At 42.8% G+C, this 20,995-nt stretch overlaps 1 protein-coding gene across 1 annotated transcript in view; it reads right to left on the bottom strand.

Moving 5' to 3' along the window:
• Positions 1-20,995, bottom strand: part of tmem104 (transmembrane protein 104) — a 46,460-nt gene that overhangs the window by 3,044 nt on the left and 22,421 nt on the right. Inside the window, exon 9 of the mRNA XM_070923778.1 lies at positions 7,461-7,554. Within this exon, the coding sequence (XP_070779879.1) occupies positions 7,461-7,554 (94 nt within the window). The remainder of the gene's footprint in view (positions 1-7,460; positions 7,555-20,995) is intronic.

Consider the following 20,995-nt stretch of genomic DNA (forward strand, 5'->3'; position numbering starts at 1 on the left):
GCACAGGTAGTAGTGCTTGAACAGGGTGGAGGGGAAGCGTGCAAGGTGAGAGCTTAATGCTTCAAACAACTCTATTAATCAGCTACTGTGTGCTCTCGCAGTGGCACTTTAATGTATGTCAGGAGGACGAAACTCATTGCTATTATCAGGGACGGACTGTGCAAAGGGAAGGAGAAACCATTGGCAACAAAGGCGTTCGGGACAGAGGTGAGTGTCCGGAAAAAAACCATCGAGATTAAAACAAAGAAATAAACCACACAAAAGGAAACAAGAGGCATACAGCAGAAATACAACCAGGACTACACCCAAGAAAATACCGAAAACAAAGGCAGGTGTCACTGATAGGCCTTCTAAACCAGACTTAATTTGTCCAAAAGCAAAAAGCAAGATGGAAGAAGAAGTTGCCTACTTCCTTCATGGGTTTTCTACAGGACATAAATCTAGCAAAGGGGATGTAGGGCCACTGAAAGAGGACAGCATCACCAGCAACAACAGAGAAATGTATGCACACAGCTACATTCCTCAGCCTTGTTTCACACTCTCCATACACTTTCATCAGAGTAGACGTAAACCTGTTGCACAAGTGATCAATATTTAATGCATCTCTGGCTAACATCCAATGTAATCTCTGGCTCTGGGGAAAGCACCGCGAGTTGCAATCCACCACACTCTTGACCTCAACCCTCCTTACAGAGAGGTCAACCAGCTGGGCAGCAGACCAACAGACCAACCTTCAAGGACACGGAGGATTGTTTTCATTATAGATAAATCTGCCAATTATTCTCACAATTAATTAATTTATTGTTTAACCTATAAAAAAAATGTGAAAAAATGGCATTTACAACTTCTACAAACCCACAATGATGTAGTTTGCTTGTTTTGTCAAACCAACTTATATATGACAGAAAAAAGCAGCAAATTCTCACATCCGAGTGGCTGAAACTAGAGAATATTTAGCATTTTTGCTGAACCCTTTCATCCATTATCAATATAGTTCCACTACTCAATTAATCGACTATACAGATATCTAAGAAAAGTCCCACCAGATATCTTTATTGTATAAAAGTCTCCAGCTGTCTGCTTTGTTGGAGACACACATACTTTCTGCATTACTCTCCACTTCTCTCTCCCTAAAAACATCTTCGGTGTGCCATCACGACAACCCATCTGTCTTCTTTCTCCTCCAGACTCTCGTCTTCTTCCCACCTTTCTGTCCACGAGAAGCTACGTGTGAACCAGCGAGCAGGACGGGAGAAAAGAAGCTTTTCTCCTCTCTGACACCAACAGGAAGGAAACAAGCATGGGGCTTTTAATTAAGAGTGCCTCAGGGTGGTTGGGCACTAATACACTACCTTAAAGCACCTTTATGCAAGTCCAGCCAAGATAAAGATGCTGCAAGAGAGCCTGAGAGAAAGGACAGGGTGGACTGTCGTACTGGTAAGCTCCCAGTTAAAATGTAAATGAGGGTTAATAACTAAATAATATTCCGAATCCCTCCAAATTTCAAAATCTAGAGCATAACATCTCTTTTTTTTTCTGCCTACAATTCACAAAGGTTTATGCTAAGCAGAGACAGAGAACTCATTTATCTTACTTAAGACACAGGAACTAACCCCTTATTTTTCAAAGAAATTGAAAGTCAATCAGATGGTAGAGAGGAGCCGAACACCAGGAACAAAGCCACGAGAATTAAGCTTTGCATAATGTGCTCGTTTGTCACCGACTCTCAGCTGCATCATGCTACATGGGGGGGGGGGAGGGGGCAAATCATGTCTGCCCGAGACAATTTTATCGCACTCGTTGCACCTATAGCTAAGAATTTCAACGCTGAAGGAGCATATTAGCTTTGAAGGACCAAGGAAACAGAGTCTAGTACTTTTATTTACATAATAAATTCAGTACGGCCTCCCAGGTCACTGGATTGATGTAAAAGAAGGTTGTAAGTCAGCTTTAATCTAAACTTGTCGTCTCTTCTTATAGCCATCATTGCCTGTGCCTTATTTTATGCTCTTCTTTCGTATTATGTATTGACAGAATGACGGAGACCCTTTAAAAGACGCCACTGACTCTCTGAGGACATCTTATCTCTCACATTTCTGTCCCACCTCTCCAAAGACCCCCCCCCCCCCCCCACAAAGCTCATTCATTCAGATGGGATGAGCCATTTACCTCTGCAGATATCTGCCAGGACACGGGGACGACGTGCACTTTCAAATGTACACGCTGGGCCACGCCAACGCTCTCCAGTACACTTGACACACTGAGTAAATTGAGCAGGTGTCAAACAGCCACATATCATGTCCACGTAACTAGAGCCCGTCAGTCTTGAAGCCTGTGATTTATATTACCTAAATGGGGGGGGTGGCAATGACCTTGTGAGGAATGCTTCAACTTTACAACCCTCCAGAGGAGCCTCTTACAGCTGTATTCTCACTGGTAGCAAACAAAGCTGTTGCTGCAAACACTCTCAAATGCTCCAAGGAGTCATTGACTGCGTACGGAGAAGGATTCTTCAGCGGCTATCGAAGAAGAGATGGGATTCCTGGACTCAATTAATGAGGAGAAAATGGTAGAAGGTGAGAGGTGATCAATCTCAGGTGCGACGGGGCACGAGAGAGCTGCGAGCTGGGGGGGGGGGGGGGGTCTCTCACCTTGGAGAGAATGACACTTAAGTGTGAGCAATTCATTGATGGTAGTGAGAAGGTCAAGGACTTCTCAGCTGTGCTTTAATGTTTGAGAGGAGTGACACTGCTGTGACAGCACAACAGGAAACACGTTGTACTTCAATGCAACTGAAGGTTCTGGTGATGCCGCACTAGTTTTCTCATCTTGTTTGCCAATTTAAACACCTCCTCCCCCTCTAGTGGTTTTAGAGGCACAGCAATCATCCCATCATTAATTAAGAGAGACACTCTTTAGGCGCTCTTGGATAATCTCTTAGGTAATTAGTAGCCCTGGACCTTTGCCCAGTTCTCACCAAGGTCTCAGGATTGCTGGCTGTGGTAGAGCTAGATCACTTCAAACCTATCAGGACCAGAGCTAGCGGGCTGCTGCTGCTGCTGCTGCTGCGTTTGGTGGGCGACTGGGTGATAAGTGGCTGCCTCGCCTCGTAACAAGTTGTGTGATCTCAGATAGGGCTATCAGTAAACACAGCACAGAGCGGCGCAGCAGTTGGCCTGCAGTTTAGCAGCTCCACACTGCAGCTCAGGTTCACAGGGATGAGCCAGCCAAAACTCCATGACACTATCTGACAGCTTCACGAAAACATCAATTAGCCCACTCACCAGAAACACTTCCTGCAACAACTCACCTCTCGCGAGATTTCAGAACGAGACTTCAGTTTCTGGTTAAACAAAGAGGATCGTACTCTTTAACAAACAAGGTCAAAATAAGACGTCTTAATGTTCAGTTCCATCAGTATGTTGATACGGTAAAAGTCATAAATGAGCATTTAACATTAACATTTAAATTTTTTTCATTGTTAGTGAGTGAAGCAGTTATATATCTACATTTGCACATTAAAGCCAAGTTCAGAATTTTAAGCCACAGATAAACAAGTTTGATCAAATGGCTTTAATTCCTCCCTTCAAATCATTCTTTCATGGAATAAAGGCAACTGTGAGGTAAACAAGGCCTTGAGGTCACCGACCATAATTAAAGGCTTAGTTACTGGTTATAGATCCAATTGATCACGTACTCCAACCAAAGCAGACATCCACCAAACATTCCTCTAATCACCCTGGAACTCATCTCAGCAGGAAGTCAAACCTCTCATTACCAAAAGAAACATCAATATTAAGCAGGGTTGGAGGTCAGGGGCACGAAACTAACAGTCAGAACAGTGGAAGTGGCCACGATCATGTTGCTATAAAGAGTCTGATGCTTTAGTCCTCGGCTGACAACAGGAGCGTCATAGAGAGACAGAAAAGGAATGATGTTTTCCAATCTGGGGTTTTTCCCCCTTAAATGTAATTTTTCAGGACCTCTGAACTGTGGCTCTGCTGCACGGTTCATTAAGGCCTGCTCGTATTTCACCGTTCCCCTGTGAGCTGCATGCTCTGGACAAACTGAACTTTCCACTCAACCAGCCACCAGAGTCCCCCTGACCTTCAAAAACAATATCTCCCTCTCTCGCCCATTTTAAATGGCACTGGCAGCTGTGAATATCCCTGCGGGCTCTTTCTTAGCTGCTTCAACTATGTTGTAGTAAACTAAGAGCATTAGATGGATGGCGAGGCCCGTGGATCACTGAAGCTTTGACTCTATAAATTACAGTTTTTGTTGGTGCAGAGGAGGAAAATGGTGCCGTTTACTACATTTCACATAAATATTCAGTTTATCACAGTCAGGTAGGTTACTTTGAAGCCATTAAAGGTTTGTGTGTTATCTCAGATATAATATTAGGGACCTTTTTTGTTTTTTTATAAACTATACAGCGCCTATAAAAACTAAAAGCCTTCATGTTTTACAGTTTTACAAAAGTGAATCAAAGGGGTTTTAATGTGGACTTTTTTTTGGCGCTGATCAACAAAAGTGTCAAACAAGCCACATTAAATCTACTTTGATTCAACACAACTTCTAAGGGGTCCTGTATTTACAGTCTGACTCCATGTAAAACTGTTAGCATATTCTCACAAAAGATGCTTCAGACAGGAAATAAAGGAGAATCAGTGGCAGGATGAACCCCAGATAAAAATCTTTCCTCTGAAATAAATGTGATCGTTTCTCTTGGGAAGCACAGCATCCATATGCCACTGACTCAACCGTTAATATAGACCGTAACCCCTCTGAGGCTCCAAACAGCCATCCAGCCATCCCGGGAGAGATGGACGGAAGTGATTAATACTCGTTTACTGAGTGAGGAGGCTGTTAACTTATTCCCTTCCTCTCATACCACTCAATATCAATTAGAGAAGCCCTCTACTCCTGTCAGCGTTAAGGGGGTGGTCTTCTGGAGAGCTGATAATGATCCCTCCTGCTTTCAGTGGGCAGGAGATGAAGAGGCTGACTGCAACAGGTTGCAGCAGTATTTGCCTTTTCCATACATTTATCAGCATAACGTGCAAGAACAGTATATGGTGGTACACTCTACTAACTCTCATTTGTATTTATTTTGTCCGTCTCAGTGTTTAACTTTTCATATTATATTCACATACTTAAGTTTAGATTCACAAATGTCAAAATAATGTTTTATCAAGAACATGTCTGTAATGTGCTACAGTGAGTGATGATGTATGTCGTGTGCAGCTCCATTCAAGATTTTGTCTCGTTGTTACGCTGAAAAGATATAGACATAAAGGTTAACAAGGAAATGAATGATGACTGGTTGGAGTGGACGGCGTGTGATCTTTCAATATACATGGTCGATATATACAGTTGTAAGAGGAAGGTTAACCCCTAAGCCACAGGTAGGTGGCGTCTTAAAGAGGTGACTGATCGTTATGACATTATGAGTCACTTCATAAAGACTTCAGACGTAGTTGTTATATTCTTTATGTACTTTAAATTCAATAAAACAAAAATGTGACTTTGATTCGCCCTGAACGGTAGCCCACTCCCTCAACTTGCCAGAACATTGTTGGAAGAATCACTTTCACGCAGAAATGCGTACAGATGGCTTGAGCCCAAACGCTGCCCTTTGCACCAGTTCCCATTTTAATTAAGGAACAATTAAGTAGCACGGCTGAAAACCCCCCCAAAAAACTGCAGTCAGGAGTTCTGGGTTGTAAAAACGGTGTCACACTGACTCAGGCTAATGGCTACGCCATTGAAAATCACAGCGTGGTACAGGCAGCACAGCAGCAGGCAGTCACACCATCACTCATGTTTGGTGTAAAAAACAGGGCTCACTGGACGGGAAGGTGACTACAGCTGAGTGGCAACGATCGTGACAAGGCCAGAGCCGAGGGCAGGAGGCAGGGCCCCAACACACCGGCCAGCTGCTAACCCTGACATCAAACACACCACGTCCCCTCACAGGGCAGCACAGGTGACTGCAGGTGTATCCAGGGAGTGGTGAGTAATGGTCCGGAGGGGTGGTGGGGTCTTATGTCTGCAGAGCGTCAGTGGTTCCAAATAATCCTGAGAGCCAGGGACGGGAAAATAACCAAACTGAGTGTGTTAAAAAAAAAAGGAATGAGAACAGCGACTGTGATCAGCTTGAATCCTTGTTTTTGGCCATTTTTAGTGAAAAAGCAAACTCTCAAGCCTGCAGGGGGTGTTTGATACTACTCAGGCTGATCTAGAGAGACGCTGACGTGTTTGAAGCCACAATAAAACACCTGTAAACACACCTTTGACTGTCTAACATTTTAATTTAAAGGCACAGTTTGTGATCCACATGTAAACAGGGGAGTGCTCTGGTATACTGCAGCCACTTGCTGCAGAGCGTTTCAGTGCTTTTGAGTGCAGAACACCACTTTACATCACACCGAACACCTCGCAGCTGTCCAAAGAAAAACACACTTACATATATCTGAAATGTCTTAGCAGCATAATATGTTCTCTTCTCCTCGAGTAGCAGCTCCTCCGGAAACAATCTATAACTCAAACTGTCGTTACACGCTAGGAAATGTCGGCACATGGTTGTCTGCACTAAAAACAAAGATGCACAGCGTGTCACGTTTAAGGTCAACCAGGGGTTTATCACAGTGTTCAACATCTATTGACTCAGACTAATGTAGACCAAGAGAAATAATATCAGTGTTTTTCTTTGGCTTTTGTTAAAACTGAAATTTATTGTGATGGTTTTAAAATCTAAATGTAATTTTATTGGCTGTTGGATCTCTTGAGTGTCCTTTTCCTCATGTTATCGCCCCAAATACAAGGAGGAAACACGGAGCTTTGACTGGAGCCATTTTGAATCATTAGCCAGTGTTGTAAAGAGCCCTGCGAACGCAACGACACCAATCAAAGACCTAAGGTGGCAGGGGAGGGGGGCGACAGATGAAGAAGAGTGAAAGGTGCAGCCTGTGTTATTTAGCCGGGCAGACAGTAGACAGTGTGTGGATGCTGCTGGGCTCGTGTGCTGTTTATGCGAGCTAGCACGCGGCTGTGCGGGGGTGGCGGGAGCGCCATGATTCAGTGGTGTTGTGATTTTAACAGCGGACCCAGGACGGGCGGTTTATTTTCGCCCGTCGCCTTGTGAGTGACGGTCCAATCAAGCTTGGGACGGGCTGTCAAGCCTGTCAGCCTGAGGAATGAGAGGAGATGGGAATCAAAGACGGAGCAGGACCGAACCATGATGGACGGACCTGAGCACAGCAGCCACACAGGCGAGAGCAGGAGGGAATAAGTGGGGGGAGACACCGAGAAAATGGAAATATATGTCTGGAGCAAAAGAAGAGGCAGAGACAGGGCTAGAGGAAGCCAAAGAGAATTAGAAAAAGGAAAACGGTGAAAGGCAAATATCAAAACCGTCTACAGATCTGCATTTTATATTAGGATTCGTTTATTCTTACCAATCCAGCGCATGACTGAGGTGAGAAGCTGGAGATATTTGGTCTTCTGGGCGTTGAAGAAGGTGAAAGGCCCCAACAGTAGAGTGAACACGCTCTGCAGGAGAGGAAGAGTTGATTACTGCAGCATAAGACAAACAATACTCTTACTTGCTCAAGGTAAGGCAAAACAAACAAACAAACAAACAAACTAACAGCTTAAATGCTTAAATCACTCTTTAATTATCACAGAAAGGGATGACAGGAACCAAACTCGTGGTCATGGAAAAGTGAGGACCTTCCTTTACCATCCAATAATAAGAGCGGGCAAATAGTGAGAAACCAAGGCAACCGCGGTAAAATGTCACACAGCACGAATGAGGCCGTAAATGTCAAAGCATGTCAGTGAGTGAATTTGATTTACAGGGGATGAATGTTATGAACATCTCCTACCTTTGAGATATTTCAAATGTTTAATCAGCCGTTTCTGTGTAAGACATGTATTTATTCAAGGTTATGGTAATTCAGAACAGATGATTAATCAGGTCGTTGATCGCCAGACAATTACTTTAATGATCAACTTATTGTGGAAGTTGATTATTGAGCAAACATGTCAAACGTGAGAATTTGCTGCTTTTCTCTGTTTCTTTAACCCTTTAAAGGTTAAACAATCGATTCATTGGAAAGACACCCTCCTTGCCTTCAACACTGTGGCATTACCCCACTTTTGTGTGTTAGCACGACTCCTTATTTTAGCATGCGGCTGTGTCGACTTGCAGTTGCGACACTTCCCTGACGTGTCATTTTGAAATGCCGGTGGAGACGTATCATTCTCCCGAGGGCTGTCAAAATCCCATCAGCTCCCTCAGAGATAGGTGATCAGATAAACAGGAGGACCAATCCATAGTCCACCAAAAATTTCAAATCCTCCCAGGCGACGACTCTGATTGCCCATCTCACACTTTTCTTTATCAAGAGCTGCAATCAGAGGCAGTGGCTCAGCTACTGTAGCTCCAATTCCATCAGTTCCCCTCATTCCTCCTCCTCCTTCACGCCTGCAAACGTATTCCCTTCATCCATTTCTTCCCTCTGTTCCCATTCCCCGACGCTCTCAGGTCTGACTGCACACTTTGAGTGGCATGTGATCTCAGAGGCAGTCGCTTGTGTGCCATTTCATCTGAAGAGCAGCCTGCAGGGTTTCAAACAGGGACCTCACCCTCCCATCCAGACACACACTTACACATACACCTCTGTGAGGACACACAATACTATTGGATATAATACAATAACATATAACTGTTGGATGAATTACCGTGATGTAACAACTTCGGTGAACCCTTAACTTCTCATTTAGCGCCAAAATTTGTCCAATGCTTTGTTTAAAGACCAACTACCTGCAGATCTAATGACATTCCCATCAGCTTTTCTTTGTGGTTAGCGCTAATTAGCAAACTAAAAATGATGAACATGGTAAACATGAACAAATCGTCACTGTAAATATTTAGTATTTCTAATCTGTTCCTTGGTGAACATCAGTCAGGATTGTCTGACTAAGACGTATTCCCATTTACTCACACTTATTCGAGTATGATGACATCACACACACTAATATTTTAAGAACACGCATGATGACTTATCGGTACCTGAAAGTGCTCGACAGTTCCCTACAGAGTGCTTGCTATGTTCAAACTAATGAATGAGGGAACAAGGGCGCAATTTCGGACACAGCTAGAGTCAGCTATTATTTCCAGATGTGCAGATGGACAGCTGGGGTATCTGTGGGTGGGAGGGGGGAAAAAAATAACAGCCTTTAATTCTGCTGAACAATGATGATGCCTATGTGTCTATATATTAAAGTATTAGCAGCTGTCTTCTTGGTAAAGTGCAGCCTAAGCTCAAGCCAAGCCAAAGCATAAATCTGCAACTGCTACTAAAGGTAATGAATGAACCATTACGAAGAGAGACGTGTCTGAAAAAGAAAGTGAAATTAATGGCAGCTGGCTGACAGACAGTCGGCCTTTTCACAGCATCTTTGGTTTCCGTCTACAGATCACTTTGTAAACTACAGCATGGCATCAGCCTGGGCCGCAGTTCAGATATATTCAAAACATATTTCTCATGCTTAATGAAAATGACTGAATACATGTGACAACTGCAACTAATGACCAGCGTGGCACTTTGAGAGTGTTTATCAGTCAAATCAGTTTTGTTATATTGTGGCTCTGCTGAAGAAGCTGCGGACCTCTGTGTACATTAACAGGCAGAAAGTACTGAGCTCCAATATTATCTGATAGTGACTTTTTGGACAAAGGGAAAACATATCCTTTATCAGTTTCTTTGGAGCAAATCTTATAGAAATAGGGTTTGGTGTCCTTTGATGGTTTTCTTTAACTGTGCCAATACGATGGCTGAATTCAATATGACACAAATAATAATCAAAATTTTCCAATGCCTTAGTCTGAGGACAATAAACATCTACAAAATGTAGCTAATCTGTGGAGCATACGACATCCTGTGTCTTCAGACAAAACGCAAAGCTTTGTGAATCTGCTTCATAAACTAATAAAGAGACTGGCGGAAAAAACGCACAAAAATATGACGCTAAAGTCACAAACACACACAGCAAAGTATGTCTGTTGCTAGCTAGCTTACAGCTAACATTTGTACAGTCGGTTGATACATTAGATGTTTGGGGCAAATCAACACAGACTGCACAAACGATCCAGCGGTCACATTTGCGTGAACGACGTGGGACAAAAATGTCTGCCGGACACCTTTAGACGCTCTTCATCGGTCAACAAGTTCTAATAGTCTAGAGTTACATATCAAACACAGACCTTAATGCCTGGTGTGTCCCTGAGGGTTGTACTTGGGCACTTGGCTGATGAATTTCTCAACAGTTTCTGGACCACTCATGAATCAAGACTGCACCTTCAACAGCTTACAACCTCCCATAAAACCCCATACCAAACAATGGCCTGAGGACACCGGACTGCTCAACAACAAGAGCAGCACAACAACACTGAAAATAAATAACTGCAACACCTCCTTCTTTATTGAGAGCTACATTTGCACCAAATAGATCACCAGCAAAGACAATAATGTGGCTACTGGGGATTTGCTTTGTGTTTCTGGCCCCTTTTGGCTTTTTGGTGGTGTATTTCTGTCAGATCGTGTCCAGCTGTTTCTAACATCACCAGGAAGTGTCTGTCACAATCAAAGAGCAAGTGTTGCTTTGCACAGGTGTCCAACAACAACAACAACACAGAAGAAAAATCAATCATTGAAAAGGTAACGGAAAGAGATTTATGTCTCTACAGAAGCATAAATAGATTTTATGCTGATTTCTAAAACCTTGGTAGACTTGGGAACACGGCTGGCACTAATGATATGACTTGAAGTTAAAGGTCTAAATACCTAAATAACTGAAGATAGTTAAACCGTAACTAGACAACTATCAGAAGAAGTACGTACTCCCTCATCAGAGACTGAAAGGCTTGGTCCTCTGAAAAAGGGGCTCTTGAGTTTGGTTGAAATTTGATCACAAAGGCATCAAAGCTGCACAGGAAAGAGAAGAGGGCACACAAACATGTCAGGCTTTTAGAGAGGGAGCATGGGAATGGAAAAGAAGTGGAGGAAGTGTGAGTGGGCGAGTGTACAGGCATCACATGCCATGTGCTGTAGGGTGACTCAGACCCGGAGAGTTGGCATGACCACACCAGAGCAGAGAGACAGACTGGTAGGGTCACGAGAGGCCCGGCCAGCAGGAGATCACACTTCACCATTCCACCTTAAAAAAAAAAAAACAGCGCTATTGTGCACTTTCAGTGTGATCCGGCTGTGAGGGATGAAGCCATAAGAATACAAGAGGTGGGTCCAGTCCAGGTTAGACCACAGCCTGCTAAAGCTAGATGAACCTCATGATGCATACAATCAAACAATGGCCTTCATTTGAAATAGCCTCATATTAGAGGAATATTAAATAAAGGCCTTTATTTGCCTGTTTTAGAAGTAGATATTATCATATGTCATATCTGCTCCGGTTTTAATTTGCTGCCGATGTCGTTTGCTGTTAATCTAAACTCCACAGCACTTAATCCATCAACAGTGGAGTCGTGTCTTACCTACTGTTCTGACTTTCCATTGCTACGATGTTATAATTTCTTTTTCTGTCATTGTGAAGATATTGTCAATAAAACTCAACACTTTCTGCACAGATGTTTCAATTTAAAAGCCTACAAGCAACTCCCAGAGCAAAATGTGTCCCTTTCCTTGTAGGCTTTTAATGTGAAATACTGCTCAAGTGTTGAGTTTCGATCTTGGTCGCTATTTGAAAACCAGCTTTTATCTGAGAATTTAAAACGTGGCGTGTTTTAGTACAGTACATAGTTTTTGAAAGAAGGTATTAAGGAGGACCAGACTCAGATAAGCACACACAGTCTAATAATAAGAATAAATGTGTTGCGTCAGGTCACGAGCTGAGAGCTTCACATGATTGCTGTTATACATGTTGCTGTAAAACACAGGCGATGTGTTTTGCACTTCAGACTTCCAGATGAGTGAAATGATTGAACACATTCACAGATCTTCATGTGCCAAATATCAGAATGAAGCTGCAGACAGATATAAACCTACAGAAACAAATACCATTTCCAGTTGAAAATACCATCATCATCACTCAGCTAACTGCACGCTCGATGGTGTCATATTTCTAACAGCAGTAATTATATTAACATCGCACAGTACAAGCTGAGAACCAGCATCATGGTCTGCCTCAGCTGGGAATATGCAGCAGTGTCAGCTGGAGAAATATAACTGCCAGACAACAGGAGAACAAGAGATGAATATAGCCAGAATTTCATAACATGGACAGATTGAATGACACTTGGTTCCAATGCATTTATTCATTTAATACTTTGTTCGGGCTGTTTTAGCAATTTCATCTCACTCCCGTTCGCAAGGCCGACATACAGATTTTTGTCTGCGTTTTTTTCTTCCTCGCCACAGAAACTGCTTACGTTTCATGCTCACTTTAATAAATGTCTCAATAAACAAAAACAAATTCTGTCAGGAGAAAAGTGGCATGAATCAATTGGCTAGGCCCCTACCCCCATTCCCTCCTCTTCGGCAAGCTGATGGGTTTTTGCAGCACACTCATCAACTATGAGCGTTTCACTTCTGACAACAAAGACATTCTCAAAAATCGGCCATTTCTCCTCCTCAGTACGAGACAACACTTTCAGCAACAGCCACCTGGCTGGCTCCAATCACACACTTCAGTGAAACACAATAAACGGTGAGTCTGAGATGAGAAACTGCAAAGGTGACCAAGGCAATGGTGGATACAAACATTGAGATCTGTCCTATTACCTCTCTTTCGAGGGCACAGGCCGAAGGTGCATCAGTAAATACTGAGGAAAAGAGCATTCAGGCCTAACGTGTAAGGTCATAACCACTCAGTGCTTTGCAGAAAGCATTAGAGGTTTATCATACTTTAATAATTCAACATTTTGTGGTGATTCCAGGCACAATTTCAGGGCCTCCTTTTAAACTCTTATATAATACGGAATCATTAATGCGTAAAAATGCACAACGTAAACATTTGATCGTCAAATTGGAACTCCTGAAAAGGACTGAGAGAGTAGCTTGACATTATCCAAAGTCTATCCATCTATTCACCGGTCACACAAAGATGCAACAACCTGAAAGTTGCTAAAATGAGCAGTTCAGGTTCAGTTCATGAGACAGAAACAGTTCTACAGTTGATACAACTCCAATAATTGCCATCTCTTGGGAACTACTTTTTACAGGCCAATCACAACACCTTTGTTGCCACACCAAGGTCTCATTACAGACCATGACCTAAATCATGATGAGGCTCAGAGGACAGCATCTTTTTTATCACTATGTCAGAGCCAGAGGGCCCAACATCCTGCTGCCTCGTTCTCTAATTTCAATCTCTCCACATGGCAGCAAACAGTTACTTCACAGAGGCTCCACAGGACAGCAGCCACTTCATGGTCCAGACCTACTACTGAGATTGGACGTCAGATCGGACTGAGCTCGGCAGCTTTCAGGTGTGAATGTGGAGGACGACGAAGAGAGCCTCACCTTCAGCAAAACTACATTAAAACATTTTTAAAAACTTAAGAAAACAAGGGTTTATGATGTAATCTCAACGACTCGTTTGACTCCAGCTGGGGACTTTTGTTGCATGTCATCCCCAAACTCTCCCCTCACTTCCTGTCAGCTCTCTACTGTCCTCTGTCGAATAAAGTACTTATAAAAAAACTAACAAAATAACATCACTTTTCTACAACTTCTCCAGCACTCTCTGCGGCGCTGCAAAGTTATTATTTGGGAGATTAATGGGGCTTAGATATGGTGAATGATCTCAATAATGGTGAAAACCCGCCACCAACTGGCAACCCAGGCTGTAGCTGTCAATCACTTTCTAAGTCTATAAAGAGCAGTGTTTTGGATTTGTGCGGTTGAGAGAGTGCAGAGAGTGTGGAAAGGCTTTCAATTGGCATTAGATTGCGTCACTCAGAGCTCACCAGCCAATCCACTGGTCCCATTAATCACCACAGATGTAGGCATTTCTCCAGAGCCACGTGTTGCGTAGGCTCTTCATCCATCACAGTTGGGCTACATAAGTCAACCCCTGACCGCCCACCCCATTTAAGTAATTAATCAACATATTATTCTGTTCTTTTCTGTAGGGTCGGCCAAATACCGCGATGGCACAGATGTCCTCGAGCTCTTGGACGTCACTGTAGAGGAAGTTACAGTATATCCAAGAGCCACATGACCTCTTTGTTCATGACTGCCAAGCTGTCAGGTGCTGGACAACTGGCTGATGTTTCTTCAGACGCAAAGAGGGTTAATGGTAAAAGTCCCAGAGGACGAGCAGAGATCACGCTAGAGAGAAAGTCCAGCAATGAAAATCGTAAGTGCCCTGGTGGTTCCATGCGGTGGTCCAGCCTGGACGCTGATAATCCGCCCACAATCAAACAGAGAAAGAAGGATTATGATTCCCAATCCCCACGGTCCCAAGATCCCCAGCCATTTGTGTCTGATGTTAATCTTTATTCCAAACAGATTTCAAACAGAAAGTAGTGGTGCAGCAGGTCACCATCATTCATTTACTCTTTATTATTGGAGATTAGTGGTTTTTGGTCATTGCCATTGTCACAGCTTCGGAAAGAAAAGGAATATAAAACTGTGAAGTCATTATTCTGCTGATTAGTGAAAGCAAAGGGAAGTGGGATGTGATTAAAGGGTAAAGTTCATGTTGATGCATCAGGGTTTCTCGCAGGATAAACCAACTTTAACGCTGTTGGATTGTGTGTCCAGCTGGTGTTTATCAAACCAACTTTAAACTGAGTTCCTTCTCCGTAAACATTCCCACCTGTTTATGACTGACTGAGGCGTTTCCTCTAGATTTCCCGACTAAACTTAGATGGTTTTCCTTCTCCTGAGACATTGCCGCCCTGATTAATGAACGCAAAGCGAACGTGCTATGAGATTAATCAATCATTGTCACCCGTTGAGCTGAATCAGACGGATGCATCTCTTCTCATTATCATGGAAAGATGGCGATTTCCTCAATCATAAATACCTTTTCTTTTTGCACATCAACTCATTTTTCTGGAAAACCTACATAAACGCTGGCTGTAATTAATTACAAGATGCATTTCACAACAGAAACGTGTGTAGTTGCAATGCAGACAAACTCTACACAACACGAAATACAGATACAGGCTGCAATAATTCAAGACCTCTTCAACTGCACGCATCATTTAACTTTAATTAAGACCTTGAGTTGAGATGTTGAATGTGTAAAGTATAGAGTCAAGCAATCCAATACTTTTTTCAACCTACGGACAGTTTGACAGAAATTGAGACATTGCTCATGTTCCCAGTGGGAAGGATCCACAATTTGCTTTTCTTTTCATTAAGGCTGCTTAAAATGAATTAACCAAGTATTCAATACACATTTAAATAGTTCACAGTGCTGCGATATTGTCGCAAAGGATAGATTATTTAGATTTCCGGAAAATACTTCATCTTAATGATGCATGACTGCATGGAGCTGAGAAAAACACCACTTCAACTACATCACATACACAATGCAGTGGAATATTAGATATTATGGGGCAATTCATTGCCTCGGTTGTGACATGTATGATGAAAGACTTGAGGGTAACCTGACCATGGTGGAATAGAAATGGCATAAAATAGGCCATAAAAGCCCAGGAGATACGCACAAACCCTTATGATGGCAATATCAAGTCAACTGATTCACTGAACACACAGGCAGCAGGAAGGCAAGGGAAGCAAGACAAACATGAACGTGATGGGGGGGTGGGGGGGCAGAGATGGTGCCTGGGAGGCAACACTACGCAGTTAAAACCATATTGGAACTATACGTTTGTCAGGATGAAAGAGAGTCTACCTTCAGCGTCATTAATCACCAGCAAACATCTCCATCAAGAAGACGTAATGAACATAAATAGATAAATAAAAGATGGATGAATAAAATGACGTGACTAGTCATACATCATCAAGAGCCAATTAATGGTGCCAATCAAGATGTATGGTTCAATCCTGCTTTTGATTTTCTTTATCAGGACAAAGTGAACTGTGGGTAGTTACCCTTGTGTAGGTGCGCCAGCATTAAGAAGTTGCTATGTTTGCACAGTGACAGTATAATGTAATTAATAGCGATTAAAAACGGGATGAGTGCACTTTGGCAAAGAGGATAGAGCTGAAATGATGTTTAGATAATAAAATAACTAACAATCCAGCTCCTCCAAAGTGTTTGTGTTTTACATCATTGCACGTAGAACATTGTAAATTGAATATCTTTAGGTTTTGCAGTGATGTTCAGACAAAAAGAAGAAGTCACCTTGAGCTCTGAGATTATGATGGGAAAGAAATATAACGACAGATCAATCAACAATGGAAATAATCTTTAGTTGCCTAACAGAGTGGCAGAGAAAGAGGCAGACTTGACAGCTATTAAAGTACATTAAACATTATTTGAGCAAATGTAATGAGGACGAGTTAACTTGTGTGTCTTCTACACAATGAAAAGTGTGAATGATGCTGTGTGTGTGTATATAAAGCAGAACTCTAGGATCTTAAAATTAAGATTAAAATTACAGCAGATTCAGAAATAAACTGGTGGAAACTGGGTTTTTCTTTTGTTAGAGAGTGGAAAATTGGCTGTTTCTCTTTAGTGTCGGCGGAGGTTTTACAAATGAGCCTTTCGCCCAGGTACCATTTCAAAGTGTTTTGGCATCAAAACGAGTGACAAGCGACTTTTTGCTGACTCAGAATGTAAAACAAAACTGAAGATCTAAAATCTGTTCAACCTCTGCAGGACATCCTCAAAGCGGGAGACACGCTGAGTTATTCAGTTATAAATATCATTAACGAATGCCAGATTATGGTCAATGTTATGTTAATGTCTCAAAGTGTGTGTGCATATTTTTGTGTTTTCTGAGACAGACATAAAGACTGTGAGCTTATCTGCAGCCAACAGAAGCCTCTCCATCCATCTCTTATGTGACCGTCTGTCAGCTCTGGACGCTGCTCCCACCCCTCTGGGTCTTTGGGTTACCATTAAGCTACATAAATTCAACAGACACACACACACACACACACAAAAATACCCCATACCAACACACACATGTATAGATGAATAAATAATGCGGTCTCTCTCTGAACATGCCATGCATCCAAAGCAGACTTCAGGGAACCAGTGAACCAGGCTGCGGACGGACTGTCAGGCCAAGAGGAAGACGATTCAATTCACTGGAGGTCCTTCAGCCAGTTGGTTCAAGTAGTCTTGGTCTGACATTATTCTGTACAATAACCGAGCACATAAAACATATTGTTCTTATTTCGATAATAAGTCCAATAAGACACACAGTCTTGTACAGTGAAGGGTACTAAGTTTTACTGATCATGTCAAGCAGTGGCACATCTACAGTCGGGTATCAAACCTCAATACTTCTTTGGTGCTGAACGAAGCTCTTGAACATTTAACATTTGAGATCGTTGGCCTCTTTTGTAAAATGGAAAAACAACAAAAGAAGGATAAGAGAAGCATTAGAGAATTTGGAGTGTTGGCCTATATTCAGAGAGACTTTGTTTACAGCATCTCTCCTCCTCAGGAAATGTGATTTTAAAGTTACGTTTACCTTGCTGAGACTCGTAGAGGTCTGGATGCTGTTATACATCAACGAGTGCTGCTTTTTCAGCCCGTGTCGATGTTGGAAAACAGGACGATTGTCGTCATCTGTCAGAAGACCTCGTCCATCTGTGCTGATGCATGTCTCGCTGGCACTGGCGTGTGGGCTTACATGGATAATAATAGGAGCGTCTGTTTGGACACATGTCGTACGCCACCAGTGTGTTTCGGCCTCGAGTGTAAGCGAGTAAATATAAGTGAGTCACACATTCACTCACTCACTCACAGTTGGTGTTTCTCCTCAGACAACGTCTCATTCATTCAGGATCGAGGATCGTTCACTCACTGTGTCAGTAATACAGCTGTGGAGCAGTTTGCATCCAGCAAGGCGCTGTGTGTCATCGTGAGATACCCCGATCACACCTGGACTTGTTCAGAGCTGCTAAATGTGGCACTTAAAGACGAATAAATCACATTACTATGACTATCATCAAGATCACTGTCAGATTTGTGTGTGCAAATTGGTTGTTGTTGCCATTTGTTCCAGCTATATCGTTTTACTTTATTTTTCTTTCTGTTCCCTTTTCTTTATTGCTATGGACCTTCCTGCCTGAAACAAGAGTTTGAATTATACAACAGGGCATAAAGGAAATGTGGTTTCAACAACAGCAATGCTAGGTGCATTAAAATGTATGCTACCTAGAAAACGGCATTGGTCAGACTGCAATTCTACATTCCCACGATGTAATATTTAAAGTAACGAAAACAGACTACAGTAAATGAAAATAGCAGACGCTGTATGAGAACAAACTCTCATCTCAGAAAATACTAATATCTACAAGACCAGATCTGAAAAATCACATATAGACACATTCTCAAAGCGGCTTTCATCTCATTTGCAGATGGTGAAAAACGAACCACATCCAACGCAGTAGCCTCTACTGCTAATTAGGTATGTGGCCCTGGAGACTGCCATGTCTCCACACGATTAAAGATAGGACTCTTAATGAGGGGAAGGAAGACAACTCAGACAAAAGGAGAGGTGGAGGAGGGATAAAGCGAGGGCGGAGATGCAAGGAGAATGTATCATCGTGTTTCCTGAGACAAAGAGCAGGACGGGTCAGTATATTTTAAAACTGTGAATAAAGAGACATCACTAAATGAAGTTAAGATTAAAAGAAAGGCTGCCTGGTTTGGGGGTTCAATTCTGACTCTGGCCTCTAGGCTAAACAAGTTGGGTAATATTCACCAAGAGTGCTGGAAAATTAACTTTGTGGCATTCAACTTTAGCCTGTACAATAAACTTGGACTCGGTCCTATGAACATCTCTGCGATACTTAAATTTGCGTTATCTTGAAAAACAGTAGTTTGTGTTCAGATGCTCGACATGGCCACACTCAGCCTGTTTGAGTGCAGCATCAGAAACTCGAGGACTTTTGATGACGATGCCGCTTCATAGACATCAGGTAGTCATTACACACACATTAACAAGTCACATAACAAGGTGCCCTTCAAAATAAGTGCCCCAAATAAACTGTGCATATAAACTCATAATTACTGTTTAATAATGTGGCTACAATTTCAGCCCCCGACTCCACAAAAACCTGTTGCAGCTGTATTTAAAAACATGTATTCGCAGTCACTCATTCCTTTTGAAAGGAGGGGACACTTGTCAAAGTAAACACTGATGAGCATTCATGACTTTGAACAAGCTGCCGTTTCCAAGACGCTCGCCTAATTAAAACTCATAATGCGTCGTTCTGCTCCTCAAAAACAGGAACACATTACACACCTTCCACGGTAAAAATAACCAGCGAAGATTCATGATGGAGGAAATGAGAAACGATAATTTGCCTGTGGTTTAATAGGACGATGGCTATTTCACTCCGCCCATCATCCCAACTACTGTAAAACGGGAGACAGAGAAGGGGGGAGGAGGAAGAGGAAGAGGAGGAGGAGGAGGAGGAGGAGGAGGTGGCTGCATTATAGTACAAGATGCTTTCCATTCAAACTACACTGATGATAAACCTCATGAAAAAAAAAGAAGAATAAATCAACAAAGAGGACGTTTTGCGAGTGTGCTACACGTCAAGATGTAATTGAAAAAGACGACGATTGGATATTTTATTTTCCACTCTCTAACAGGTCAGTGGACAGAACTTAAACAGCTGCTCCCTGAGGAGCGACTGGAGAGCCCCCACGACAACCCGATCAATTCAGAAAGACACTCGAGGTGGAACGCTGTGGCAACCTACAGCATACAAACCCACAATCACGCAGCCCGACACATAATGAGCTGAGGGTTACGCTGGGTCTCACTGTGGACGGTTACTGTTGACCCTGTCTGCATCTTAAACGTGTCCGTGAACTGCTGAACATTTCATGGAGATCCAGTTCGTTTGTCTTCAGCGGGGGAGACCGTTACGTCACTCTAAACGTCCTTGTACCAGAAAACCAGCTTTACACTCCCAGCATTCGGCATGTAGATTCATCCATGTTGGGGAAACATTGGTTTGGGTTATAATTACTACTTCGTTAAGGTTAGGGGACCTTTGTCTTCACAGTTATAACAATAACCGCCTAGTTAAGGTTGAGAAACAATCATGGTAATCGTTAAAAGAACTCAACATTGACTTTTAGAAGGAAATGGGAAACGACCAACCATCTTTGTGGCTCAATAACACCATCAGACTACTTCCTCCTTTGCTCCGGACAAACAACAGTCATAATTACTGCAGCCGCTACAGTCTCATCACACACTCACGACGCCCTTGAACACGCCGAAGCAAAAGAGTTATCTGAAAAGGCTTCAGTGTGAAAAGGGCTACTACTGTTTAATAAAGGCATGATGCATGAGGACATACGTTATCTGGTACAAACATGTCCTCGTAATGAATCAATTAATCATTCGGTTTATCAGGCTGCAACAAAATGGGCTGAATAACTAGCTAAATGTAAAAAAAACAAAAGAAAAGAAAAACAAACTCCACAGGGCCCATCAGTTATTGCTCCGTGACCTCTGTGTCTCCTTGACAACGGCTCCCTCACCACCAGTCACCACCAGTCACCACCAGTCATTCCAGCGCCGGCAGCATCATGCGTCTTTTCCCCGTCCTGATCCGCCGCTCTGATACAGCTTCCTGCTGCTGCGTGGAGCGGACTCCCCCCGTGTGGATCGCAGCTCAAACACTTCTTCCTGCTGCGATAATCTCTATTGAACCATCTGCACTGTCGTCTCCCCACAGCTCCGGCACTCGACTGCAGTATATACCTTCTTACTGTTACTGTACGCATCAAACACGAGTGCTTCAGCCGTGTGGGGCAGATCTGTGGGACCGTCACTCCTAAGCACCTGTAC

Source organism: Enoplosus armatus, chromosome 17 (assembly GCF_043641665.1).
Source record: "Enoplosus armatus isolate fEnoArm2 chromosome 17, fEnoArm2.hap1, whole genome shotgun sequence".
Taxonomy (NCBI): Eukaryota; Metazoa; Chordata; class Actinopteri; order Centrarchiformes; family Enoplosidae; genus Enoplosus; species Enoplosus armatus.